The sequence below is a fragment of the Oreochromis aureus genome, linkage group 3 (genome assembly GCF_013358895.1).
Source record: "Oreochromis aureus strain Israel breed Guangdong linkage group 3, ZZ_aureus, whole genome shotgun sequence".
NCBI lineage: Eukaryota > Metazoa > Chordata > Actinopteri > Cichliformes > Cichlidae > Oreochromis > Oreochromis aureus.
This window is the reverse complement of record NC_052944.1, coordinates 26603831-26617481: the sequence shown is the minus strand read 5'-3', so window position 1 is coordinate 26617481 and position 13651 is coordinate 26603831. Positions and strand designations below refer to the sequence as shown.

The following is a 13651-nucleotide window of genomic DNA, read 5'->3' as shown; positions in this document are numbered from 1 at the left end:
AAACAAACAAACACACCATTCAAACCTAAATGACTTTACGTTAACTCGAGCAAGGTCACAAGAAAAGCAAACCCAAATTTCTCACCCAAGTACCTTAAAAAAACCTTTACGACATCAGTACCACATGACGTAAAGCGCATGTCAAGTAAGTAGTTTTTACGTGCGTCGTCTCCGCCGAGCAGAAGCCCTTAAAAACTACAAGGCGGGTGCCGGTGGGTGTCCGCCACAGTAAGGTTTCCCGCCAGAGGAGACGGAAGCTGAAGCGGTGAGGTTCAGACCAGCTCTGTCATTTTCATTTTCCTAACGGTAAATACTTTGCTTTGGGAAATTATTAAATTGGTAGATAACTCACTCATTTTATTGTTATTAGCTCATGCTTACATGAACGGTCTGTGAGTGACTTCAGCTATTAACCCCGTTATGTGATGTAACCTTGAATTTTGACATCGGAGCTAAAAAAGCAGGACTCATTAGCTACAGAAGGACTTAGTCCATTTTCATAACACAGTCCCGGATTTTCCCGAGTCTTTTTTTCAGTCCTAGAAGGATTCTTGGCTTTTTTAGGGTCCCTCCGGACCTCAACTTTGAGCGTACCTGTTTACAGTTGTTTTTCATATGAATGGCTGTATGCATGACAGAGTAAGGGGTGAAAAAATGAGCCCCCTTAACACCTGACCTTTCCTCTCTTTCACAGATCCACACTGCTCCATATTTTACCCCGTTAGACCGGCTGCTGCTTCTTCTTTTCGGAAATGCCTCGTATAGAGAATGACATCAAGCTGGACTTCAAGGATGTGCTCCTCCGGCCAAAACGGAGCACGCTCAAGTCTAGGAGCGAGGTGGGTAATGCAGCTGTGCGCAGTTTCCACAGGAAACCAGACTGACCCACATGCAGATGTTTCCATTTGTTAAATCATTAGCTATTCTTGGAAAGTGAGCACACAGGCCATGTGACAGTACTTTAAAGGGGGCACAAAATACAGCCTTGTGTGGCTCTGCAAGTCACAGCAAATCATTGATGGGAATTCCAAATAACTAAAATAAATGTTTTGCCAGCTGGTTGCATAAATTAATTCTTAAGTAACTAAGCTGTTGGCCTTCTCATCTACCTCAGGTTGACCTGATGAGGAGCTTCACCTTCAGGAACTCTAAGGGCAACTACAGAGGGATCCCCATCATCGCTGCTAACATGGACACTGTGGGGACCTTTGAGATGGCTGTGGCTTTGCACCAGGTGCAGAAATGTTTGCTGTTATGTATTATTTCACTGAGAAAGTACTCCTGGCATGCCAGCAGTAGGGAGTGATTAAAGTAGTCCAAACAGAAGTAGGTGAACCTAAATTTATCTAAGCCATGAATAATGTGAGGGCCGGTAATCCCTACATTACACACCTCAGGATAGGTGCTGATTCTCTTACCTGTCCCTGCTGAACAGGGGATTAAAAACAGGAGGTGGCTGTCTGATGCCTCAGTTTAAATATTAGGGGCTTACATGTGGAATATTTCTCTATCAATAGAATGATAATACAAACAACTGTGTGTTTGTTTGTATTAACTCACAATTCTATTCACCTTCTCAGCCACAAAAAGATGAAGATCATATCACAAACACACGCTTTTTTATTTTTATTTTTTGTTTCATTCATTTACTCACTCCATCACTAGCTTACAAATACTGCCCCTAATGGCCATCAGATGTTACTGCATGGGCAGTGTAAATAGCAACAATTCACTGAGTTCTTTTGATTCCTCAGAGGCATCCGATGGAAGACAAAACACTACTCAGTAGACCATTTAACACTTTATTTCTCTTTCACATTACTTCTAGAAGGGAGATGCGTCCTGCAAGACACGTTGCCGTGGATCTCAAAATGGTGGTGTGGCCCTAACAGTTTTATTACAGAAGCTCTCTCATTCTAGTCTAAACAACAGTGTCTCAGTAACTTTCCACTAGAGATGGTCCCCTCTTATCTACATTTTCCCAGGCAAGTGTGAGCGAGAGTCTGCAGCTTTCTACTCCCCAAGGACACATGGTCTCATGCCTTTATTTTTCAGGGCTGTGTCCACTTAATACTACTCTATATAACTTTATAACACTTATTATTAATAAAAAGCATAGCATTATTGAGGCACTGCAAATTATTTAATCCCAACAGCAGTAACACCACTTTTCTGTAGATCTCAAAATAAACCATGCAATGCCATCTGGAAAGTGTCTGAATGGTAACAGCTTCATTATTCAGCATGACAGTGGTTTTAAACACACTGGCAATGAAATAAAATATACATGGATATATAAAACACACAGTGGATCACTATCAGCCATGGATTGGCCTCCCCAGAGTCCAGACTTCAATATTATTGAAGCAGCATGGGATCGTCTTGACAGAGAACAGAACAAAAGGCAGAAACATCCAAAGAAGAGCTTTAAATGTCCTTCAAGAAGCCTGGACAACTACTCCTGAAGACTACTTAAAGAAATCACAAAGCTGCCTCAGAGAGTTCAGGTTGTGTTTAAGAATAAAGATGGTCACACAAAATATTGACTCTCAAACTCGTTAGAATTGTGCAAAATCTGTTTTTGCCTTATATTTTGCATTTTCATGCATTTTTGCACAAATAAATCACCTATTTCCCATTTTTCTACCAAAATATATAGAAACTCGGGTGGCTCAAGACTTGTGCACAGTAGGATAGGCTGTGTTCTTGTACTGATGTATGTCTGCATGGATAACCTAATTTTGTTCTTTGTGTCTTCCTCCAGTTTACTCTGTTCACTACAGTCCACAAACATTACACTGTAGATGACTGGTTGGAGTTTGCAGAAAAGCATCCAGAATGTCTGGAGGTACTCACTGCTGTTTGAACCAGTTATTCTGATGAGGTTAATAATGGCGTGTTAACTGTAAGACGAGTGTCTCTCTTCTGTGTTCGTCTCTCAGAGTGTGGCAGTCAGCACGGGGACCGGTGACGGTGACTTTGAGAAGATTTCGGCCGTCGTGGAGGCGGTGCCGCAGCTGAAGTACATCTGCGTGGACGTGGCAAACGGTTATTCTGAGCACTTTGTCCACTTTGTCAGAGACGTCAGGGAGAAGTTCCCCTCACACACGATAATGGTCAGTTCCTGTCTGTGAATCCCTTTAAATACCAGAGGAAAACAACATTTCTCGGATACGTGCTGATTTTTATTTTTGCTCAGGCAGGGAACGTGGTAACTGGAGAGATGGTGGAAGAGCTGATCCTCGCCGGCGCCGACATCATCAAAGTAGGCATCGGACCAGGTGAGCCTTACATCTTAGCACACTCGCCATGAGGTTATCTTGCATATTTTCTGCACAGGCATATTTAAATTATAAGAACATGTCATTATTTATATAAAATTACCCACCTTGTATACATTCCTTTTTCTCTGCTGGTAGTTATTCATATTTGCCACCATGCAGCCCACGTTCATTTGCCACATAAAGACTCAACGGTGCTTAAAACTGCTGTTTCCTGTTTGGCTCCTCCTTCCTCTTTAGGCTCTGTGTGCACCACCCGCAAGAAGACAGGGGTTGGCTATCCTCAGCTGAGCGCCGTCATTGAGTGTGCAGATGCAGCCCACGGCCTGGGTGGCCACATCATCTCAGTGAGTGCAGTCACGATGAGAAGAGTTTGAAGACAACATGTTTCCTGTGTTAAAAGGAAGCACACAGGAAGTGGTCGAAGGAATAGAAATAGAAGTGTGTCTCAAACCACAAGTTCTATTTTTTTTTTTAATCCTTGTGAATAAATAACATATGCCATTAATTTGTGAGGTTTCTAGGTGCACATGGTTGAGTTTTATCTGTTTCCTGTATGTAAAATATGGGCAGTACATTGTGTTATGCACTTTAAAACCTGCATTCTTTTTAATGACCAGCAGGGGGCGGTTCCTGTGGTCAAGTCAGATTTAATACATCAATAAGAAACTGCCCCTTTTTGTTTTTTTTCATCTGAGATCTCAGTAAACACTCTCATAAAGTGTTTATGGTCTCAGTCGTTGCTTAAAGTCTTATTTATTACAAAATATTAATTTTAATAGATTTTGGGTATATTTATATTTGGAGTAAAAAGAAGGTAAAGCGGGGTGTCCTCCACCCAGGGTGGTTTTCCTGTGGTTAATAAGTGACTGTTGCTGCGACATGTGGTTTAACAAAAACAAAATAAGGGCTCAGCTCGAGGTTTCGAAAAGGAAGTCCGCAAAACGAGCCCCACCAATATTATGACTGATGCTACTGCTGATGGTTGGTGATTTGAAAATCAGATATATAAGTTAAACAAACTTTCTAACATTTATTTCGTGGAGTTATTTATTTACTCTTTTACACTTTCCCCAATTGCTTGGATCAGCTGGTTGTTCCTTTTGTGTTGCCAACCAGAATCCCCTCTGGTGCACATCAACATGGTTCAAGAGTGTTTGTCCCGCCTCTTCTTTCCTTTTTTGGGGCATATAGATAATATCAGCTGATATCCAGATCTGACCATAAACTCGTGTTCTATTTTTAAATCTCATCTCAAAACCCATCAGTTCAGACTTGCATGCTCTTCATTATAACATGTTCTTAGTCTGTTTACCCTGATGATCATTTTATTCTCACTGTTGTTATTATTACATCTATCTTTTATGTGTGTGTTTTCCACTGTTCCTGGACAGAGTTTAGGCTCATTCTTGTCATCTAACAACACAAAATGTTCTGGACTCTTCCTTTAAGCCGAGACCTGTGAGACAGAAACTGACATTGATTTTATCTTTAGTTTATTACTCATGGGCCCTGATGAAACTACTGACTGTAATTCCCAGGTCAGTGTTATTTGTTAGAGTTGTGCAGCCATGATAGTCACACTCGTAACGCCTTGTTTGCTTTCACACAGGACGGGGGGTGCACTTGCCCGGGAGATGTCTCCAAGGCTTTTGGTGAGTTGCTGTTATTTCAAAGAGAACTTGAACTCCAATCTTAGAAAGTATAACTAGCGTGAAAACGGAGTTTGTTTGTTTGGCTCTCAGGTGCTGGAGCAGACTTTGTGATGCTCGGTGGTATGCTGGCCGGCCACTCGGAGAGCGGCGGCGAGATCATCGAAAAAAACGGCAAGAAGTACAAACTGTTTTACGGCATGAGCTCCGACACGGCGATGAAGAAACATGCGGGAGGCGTGGCTGATTACAGGTTGGCGTCAGGTGTTTGGCTGTTAGAGGAAGGTTATTTAGGTGAAATGTCTCCTCTGAATGTCATTCATTCATTTTCTTTGCCTCCAGAGCGTCGGAGGGGAAGACCGTGGAAGTTGTCTACAAAGGTCCGGTGGGTGACACCATACGAGACATCCTGGGAGGGGTCCGCTCCACCTGCACGTATGTCGGTGCAGGCAAGCTGAAGGAGCTGAGCCGCAGGACGACCTTCATCAGAGTCACCCAGCAGCTCAACACCGTCTTCGGAAACGACAGCTGAACGTCCGGCTTTGCAAAGAAAGAAGCGGCGCCGGTTTGACTCCCACATGCCATTTGTCTGTTAGTCTGGTGTAAACTGAAGCGAGCAGACGTTTTATTACTTAAAAACATCATATTTTGATACTCGTTCAGGTAGTATGATGTTAACGTTCAGCGCAGCTCTAGCTGTGTAAGTTCCACTCTATATAACAGAAGTATTTTCCAGCACACAGACCCTGGGTCTCCTCACACTCTGAATATTCCAGGTCTGAGTGTGTTTCCAGGTAGTAAGATGCAGGCTACCTCTGCAGGCCTGCTCTCTCATCATTCCAGTGCAGACTCCTAAACTCTGCTGAAAGCCTTTGTCACTGACATATAAAATTATAGTAAATGTCTTAAATTATTTATAAATCCTAAATGTTTCTACAACTGCTGTTTAAAAAAATAAATAATAATAAAATAACATCGACTTGTTTTTTAGAAACCTGTCATTCCTTTGCTAAAGTTTTGCACTTTAATTAGTTATAATTTCTATAAATGATCTGTTAGTGCAATGAGTATGAGTACAATCTGGGAGCACAGACAGCATGTAGTAATGTAGTGCTGAACTTACAGTACAGATGTTATTGAATCTATTTGTACTTTTGTCTTACCTGGTTCAGCTGCTCCTGATCAATACCAAAGTTTGTGTGTTTCCTTTTACAAACGAGACATTCAAGTGGATTTATTGTGATGATTAAAGCCTTTAAATAAACTGATTCCTTCATGTTAGCTTCAGAAGTCCTTCAGTGTGAGTATTTTGCAGGATTTAGTTTCACACAGTTCATTTCAAACTGTTCTTATGTAAACTGTTGTTTTTCTTTGTCATATTTGAGTGAAGATTAAATGAAGCAGTTTTTATATCTCAAAAGTCACGTCACATTTCATCCAGTCAATTAAAAACATTCCACAACTTCAAACTCCAATGACTTTATTATTGATTAGAACATTTACAGTGTGTACACATGAAACTAAATATTTCTGTTTACTTATATCACTCTGCATCTGAGCCTCCTCCCATCAAACCCACACAGGGATAAATGCACATGATCCAGTATGAAAGACACATGATTAGCCAAAGTGCCTGCATGGATAAAGCCTGTAAGCAGGGCCCAGAGGATGTTCAGGGGTGATGTTGAAGCATGCTGAAAGGTTACTTTGATACAAAAACATGTCAACTACCCCAGCTGTGAAGCAGTAACACACTCAATACCAGCAGATGGAGACAAACACTTTGAAATGGAAGGCTGGATAAGAAAAGTACATTATATTCAAGCCCCAGAACAGAATGACAGCATTTCAATAAAAAAAATAACCTCAAGTTTGAGAAAAGGCAGCTTTTATATTTCAAAAACTCACATTTGTTATGGAAAATAATAGTTTATCCTCACATTTAGATTTGTGTGTTTAAAATCTCACTGTAGGATTTGGTATAACCTTTGTATGCTTGGGTGAAGTGTGCGTGAGTCGGTATGACCTCGTAAGGAAAACTGCTTAGCTGGGCTAATGATGTTTCACCATGTTATCTGCTAACTGTTTTGCTCAGGAGGATGAAACTCAGCGCCAGGAGCTTCCTGGGAAAACATAGTGGGAGTTGCTCTCTGCCCAGCCACAGGACGTGGGACAGAAACCTGTTGTAACTAAAACATACAGAGAGTTGTGTGTGGAGGGGTATAAAAGAGGAGCTGAGACATCCCAAGGGCAGAGCTGGCATGACTGTGAACTGTGATGTTTGATGTGTGTGTTGGCTCTCCTGTGCAGTAATAAATAGCTGGATCACACCTCTTTCCGTGTTGGAGACTTTATTTACAAAATTCCACAACACATTTCATCCAGTCAACTGAAATGACTTTATTATTGATTGGATCATTTACAGTTTGTACACATGAAACTAAAGATCTGTGGCACTTATATCACTCTGTATCTTAAACTGCTCCTGGAACTAATGGTAAACACAACAAACACGGGGATATAAGATAGTTCCAGAGATGAGGCTGCAGTAACACAGGTGTGAGATCTCACACTTCATACACGTCTTCTTTGCTGGTTTCCTTTTATCCTCTCCACACATGTCACAGAGAACAGTTTGTGGCTCTGTTCTTCTCCGTTTTGTTTGTATGCAGCTGTTAGACATGTTTTCCAACAGCAGGAAGGCCTCCATGAATGCAATCCTTGATGCTCTCTTTTAATGAAGCTGAGGATTCCTTGAAATCTGATGAATCCTTGAGTTTTTCATTTTTGATTTATTTATTTTTGCCTGTTTCTGGTCAAAGTCTTCAGCCTGCTCAGGAGCACAGTTATAGTTCTCTCACCACTGCTAAACAACACACTGAAAGACTGGTCAGATGAGTTTGACTGAAGCTCCCTTGTAATGTTTGCAGTTCGGTTTAACTAACAAGAAATATTCTCAATGTCACAAATACATTGTATTGTAATCAATACAGATTGATTGTATTTAAACAGCAATACACCAGCCATAATTTAGCACAAGAGTGTTGAATTTGCACTACTTATGATGACAAAACCTACTTTAGACTACTTTTGCAAGTTTTAGCAATAGAGAGACTTTTGCACAGCCAGCACCACGTGTTCATTTACAGATAATCAGTATTTTAAGAGGAACTAAAACTTACATGGTTAATAAGAAATGTGGTGATGTGGGTTTTGGACAACAGCATGAGCATTAGTTACAGAAGTTCAAAAAGCACCGCTGTTATTTGTGCCGCACCAATAATATTTCCACAAGAGCAGGTTGATTTGGAATGCGTGGGATAAAAAGCCCCTCCATAATGGTATCCATCAGTAGACTCACCATAAATCTTCCCACATGAGCATTTCCACTGATTCTGATATTGTTGTTGAACTCGTACAGATCTCATACGAGCTGCCGTAGTGAGCGACACATTTGTCGCTTCCTTTTCTAAACCCTGGAGACAAACAAAAGGTTTGAGGCCTGAGCTGGTAGAGCTGATTGTTACTGTGAGTAAGTTTATTCTCTGGTGCTGCCCGATCCTGCTGAAGAATGATAATGAGTCTGGAAAGCTCCACACAACTTCCACTATTTGTGGTCTGGTCATCTGTGGTTCCACATTTCCACCTGGAGTGTTGATCACTTGTTGGGAAACCTCATAATGCTGTCGGCGCGCTTGAATTTTCTTCATCCCAAACCCGATAAAAGAAGTTTCTTCCATAACCCAACTAGACTCTGTTGTGAGAGAGAGAAGCTGGTTACCTTGGCAGCGTAGGCCATAGATATATCCATCCTTCATACTGGTTGCATACGTGTTGTCACATAAACCGATGGTCCAGTCACAGTCTTTTGAAATGCTGATCACCCATCTCTTAAAATCAGGAACAGGAAGTGTACTCTTAATTAAGAATAAGCAGGAAGAACAAAATTCCATCCACTGACTGTGGAAAACCTTCCTGTTGTCTTTGGACAGCGACATGCCAGGACCCAATGACTGTGGCTCAAAGATCAGGTGTGAATCAGTGGGAACAAGCTCCTGCTGGTGTTCAGGATCTACCAGAGTCAGCAATGATCCCCAGAACTGAGACACTTGCTTCACCATCTTCTCCCCATTCTGTCTTATCTCCTCAACCAGTTTGTCCCGATGGCTGCCCGGCTCCAGCCCTTTTCTCAGATCCACAGCTTTGGCCTTCTCCACATCCTGATGCACCTGAGAATACATCTGCAGGAATCTGAAGGTGTCCTTCTCCTTCTGTGCTGCTTCCAGGCTGCTCTTGCTGGTTTTCAGGGACACCATACGAGCAGAGACTGAGCTCTGGACGCTGGTCAGAGAGATGTCACGCAGGTTAGTCACAGCCTCAATCAGACGCACACTGCAGCGACCCAGCTTCTCTCTTTCACTCTTCTCCCACTTTTCCAGACTCACATTCTCATCGTCTGTTTTCTCCTGTAAGATCAGCTGCTCAGCTTTCAGCTTCTCCAGGAGCTCTTTGTGGGCTGTGGAGAAGGTCTTCATATTTTGTAGGCGGTGCTGGTCCTCAATGGCGCAGGAAACACACACACAGGTCATGTCGTCCAAGCAGTAGTACTCCAGGAGCTTGCCGTGCTGAGAACATTTGGTGTTCCCACATAAAGCCATGGGTTCAGTCAGAGGATGAGTCTGCAGTAACACAGGTGTGGTCAGGTGGGCCTGGAGGTGCTGGACACACATGGAGATCTCACACTTCATGCACGTCTTCTTTGCTGGTTTCCTGTCCTCTGTACACATGTCACAGAGAATAGTTTGTGGATCCATCTTGATGTTTTCAGACATTTTTTAAAGCAGGATGTCCCGTTTAGATAAATTAAAAATGATTCCGTGTTCAAGTTCAAGTCTTTCAAGTCCTCGAATTTTCCTCCTGTCTCTAACGCACTCCACAAAGACTCTCTGTTGACTCTCTGATGCACACTGAAAGGGTGGGGTCAGACCAGCGTGACTGCAGCTGTTTTATAATGGCTGAACTTAGGTTTCATTTTTCATTAGTGATGGGTCGTTCGCGAACGAAATGGCTCTTAGAGCCGGCTCTTTGAAGTGAACGACGCGAGCCGACTCTTTATTGCGAGCAGTGGGGTTTTTTTTTTCTTTCTCTCACCCTCTCTCTCGCACTTTTTTTTCCGCTTCACTCTGCACGCGAGCCTTGTGCTTTGCGCTGGGCAGAGGGGGGAGGGGCGGTAGTTACAGTCGCAGTAGCAGAGGAAGAGAGCGGGAGGGAGAGACAGAGAAAGAGAGCCAGGGACAACAACGTCACATTAAAAAGGTATAGTAATCATCCACAACTATTTTCAGTTGCAGATGATAAAGGATTCAGAAAGTTTATTCATGCAGGCCCATATGACAGAGAATATGCCTCTTCTTTTTCATATCTTAATTTATATTTAATTGTGCTGTGGTTTGCAGTGTTTTGTGTTGTTTCATTTTAAATTTGTTTAAAAGGAAAAGCTGAAAATTTAAATAGTTAAAAGTTGAACAGTGACTAGTTGGTTTTTGTATTATATGATTTATTTATTACATTTTATGTGGAGTGACTAAATAAAAGTATATTTACAGTGGCCCCTAGAGACAAAGCAGCACATACAAATTTCAAAACACGTACAAACCCTGAAGCACGTACATACTCCAAAACACGTAAAAACTCAGAAGCACGTAAAAACTCCAAAACACATAAAAACTCAGGCTACATCCACACGTACCCGGGTATTTTTGAAAACGGAGATTTCCAGAAAATGCCTGTCAGGGTGGATATTTTCGAAAACTCCGTTTTTGCATTTACGCGTGGATGAGGAAAACGGAGAAAACGCAGCGTCAAAGATGTGCGCCTTTTTTGACATCACACTGTGCGCCACGTTTTGTTTCGGTGAAATGAATTTCTACAATACTCTTACTGTTAATTGTACTCTCTGCAGTGTTTAAATGCTTACATATACACACACAGTTACTGTCCCTCCACACATACGACTCGGTTCTGCTTCTATGCCCCATCTATGTTTACTATCTCCCACCGAGGCTTCTAGACTTCTGATTGGCCAACATTTCCACACGTTTAGGAATATATCGGCACCTGTTGCTTTGGCATGCTCCTAGCAGCGTTTTCCTTCATTTCTGCATTTACATGTGGACGGGATTATTTTTTTAAACGAAAACGGAAAATCTCTGTTTTCAAAAATACCCGTGTACGTGTGGACGTAGCCTCAGAAGCACGTAAAAACTCCAAAACATGTACAAACTCCGAAGCACGTACAAACTCAGAAGCACGTAAAAACTCCAAAATATGTACAAAAGACAACAGAAGTGCTCCAGAATGCTAGGCGCAGTGTTGAGCTTTTGTTACCTAGAGGCTACACAAGCCAGCAAGTACCAACGACAGGTGTGTGGTAGTAAGAGGTAAATGAACTTTTTTTTTTTTTTTTTTAATTATTTGAACATATATGAGTGCTTGTGTATAAATACACAAACAATATACATATGCTTTCAATTGTGTAATTTAAGTGATCTAGGTAGCTCTTTTTTGGAAGTTCAGTTAACACAAGAAATGTGTTTTAGAGTTTGTACGTGCTTTTTGGAGTTTGTACGTGTCTCTAGGGGCCACTGTATATATTTATATATAAACATATATAAATAAAACCACTTTTTTACATTAGTAATTCATTTTGTGCATAATTTTATATTATTGTAATAATAAATTAATTAAAGCAACAAAACAACCTGAAGAGTCGGTTCGGAGCCGAAAGAGCCGGCACTTTTTAGTGAGTCGAGCCGAAAGATCCGGTTCTCTAAAAACAGCCGGAAATCCCATCACTATTTCTCATGAAACTAACAGGCGCCTCATACTTAATGTAGGAGGTGCCAACGAGTATGGAGGGAAATTTGCGTAAAAAAGGGCTACACATGCCTACGATATGATCCAAAAAGGTAAACTAAGATTGCGTGGATCGATTTTTGTTGACATCTGGGTGCTCCAATCCACTCAAAAATACGAAGCACACACGTGAAAATAGTGATGGGGGACACTGTGCTGAAGCTTCGGAGGGTGTGTCGAGAAATCCATCAAGTCTTACTGCAGTGTGGAGGCTTGCTTCGTTGTGGGCGAGTGACGTCAGCGATGATGTCGGAAGCCTCGCTGGTTCCTAAAGTGGTTCAAGTGTTGGCGAGATTTCTGAACGCGTATTAAGTGGATTGGATCCCTGCAAAATTTGCGTGTTAGTGTTCGAACTAGTTTTTATTGAGGGTGCTTTTTATTCCAAGGTGATGTGTTATTGTGTGCGAAGCAACAGGGGCACAGCAACAACACCTGGTCCATGGGTGCCATTCAGAGGTGCATGTATTTATATTGATATGAAAGGATTTTCTCCAAAGTCCGAGATGCTATTATAAAAAGGAGAAACCAGCGGAAAGCTATGGAGTGACACGAGTGCCAAAATGAATTAAACAAAAACATCATTAGATAATTAGTTAAATGTAACAAATTAATTAAAATTATAGATAAATACATACATAATATTTCGGTGTTTTAAATTGAATTAATTGAATTGAAATAATGAATTCACCATCACCACAGTATTTATAAGCACAGTCACTGTCTCATTTTTTGAAAACCCTGCAACAGTTTTAACATAAACATGTCCAACATGTCCTACTGGAATTATTGAATCATTTACTAAAATCATACTGACAAGTTTGGGGTTTTTTGGAGCGGGTGGGGGTGTTTGCTTTTTGAAAATGATACACCTCTATTACCATTACCCACACATTAACCAAACTAGATTTTATCCAATCTAGTTTGGTGAATGAAGCACACAAAATCAAATTAAGGTGTTTTCATGTCTATTCTGGACAGTGATGATTTCCATGCTGATAGTGTTGCTAGGCAGCCAAGAAACCATCACAATTAGATTAAGGAGCTTGGAAAGAAAAGTGTCTGGACTTCTTGAGTTGCTTGAAGACGCTTCACCTCTCATCCGAGAAGCTTGAAGAAGCTTCTCGGATGAGAGAAGTCCAGACGCTTTTCTTTCCAAGCTCTTTAGTCTACGATGACCTGGATGACTGAGAACCTTCACAGACACATCACAATTAGATGAAAATACAATACAGGTTTTAACTTCCAGGGGGGGCATCAATACATAAAACTATTTTACAAATGCCTACATCCAAATCTGAATAAATACTGATTATTTATGCATAATTTATTAAGTTCTGTTTCACAATTCAGATCATTTTATTTTTCAAAAGCTTTCTATACAGGTCAGTATGTGTTTTACGTCTTCTAACCACAATTACATTAATTGACAGTTACAACCATGGTCTTTGGTTCTGTCTACTGGTTTTGAACTGGTAGACAGTTGTTAGGCAACTTAGATGATGTCACTATGAAGAAGAATTCAGTCCACATGGTTCTAACCGGTGGAACCAGAGGCCTCTTCAGCTGGCAGGGAGGTTGTTACCATCTCTTGCAGGTGGTCTCTGCTCCTGAGGAGTTCACTCTGCTGGCGAGGGAAATCTATCAGAGCTTGAGGATGAACTGAAATTGGGTGTCTATTGTCTTATGTAGTCTGGGAGTTGACTGAATGTTGGTGTGGGTGTAGTTTTTCTTCTGTGGTACGGTTGGGTGGGCCCCCCCGGGCTCTGTCAGGCTCGGTGGTGCTGCTGTGAGCCCCCGTCTGGA

General features: G+C 41.5%; 1 protein-coding gene across 2 annotated transcripts; it reads left to right on the top strand.

Annotated features, from left to right (window-relative positions):
* Positions 1-156: 156 nt before the first annotated feature.
* On the top strand, positions 157-6214 carry gmpr2 (guanosine monophosphate reductase 2). Of its 2 annotated transcripts, none has more exons than XM_039609771.1 (10): positions 157-265; positions 695-839; positions 1115-1234; positions 2765-2848; positions 2943-3116; positions 3200-3281; positions 3522-3628; positions 4894-4936; positions 5027-5186; positions 5276-6214. In XM_039609771.1, the coding sequence occupies exons 2-10, from the start codon at positions 753-755 to the stop codon at positions 5463-5465; spliced, it is 1047 nt and encodes a 348-aa protein (XP_039465705.1). In that variant the 5' UTR covers positions 157-265; positions 695-752; the 3' UTR covers positions 5466-6214. The 2 variants fall into 2 exon arrangements, with proteins under 2 accessions (XP_039465705.1, XP_039465704.1); XM_039609770.1 differs by having other exon boundaries at positions 162-306.
* Positions 6215-13651: the final 7437 nt, after the last annotated feature.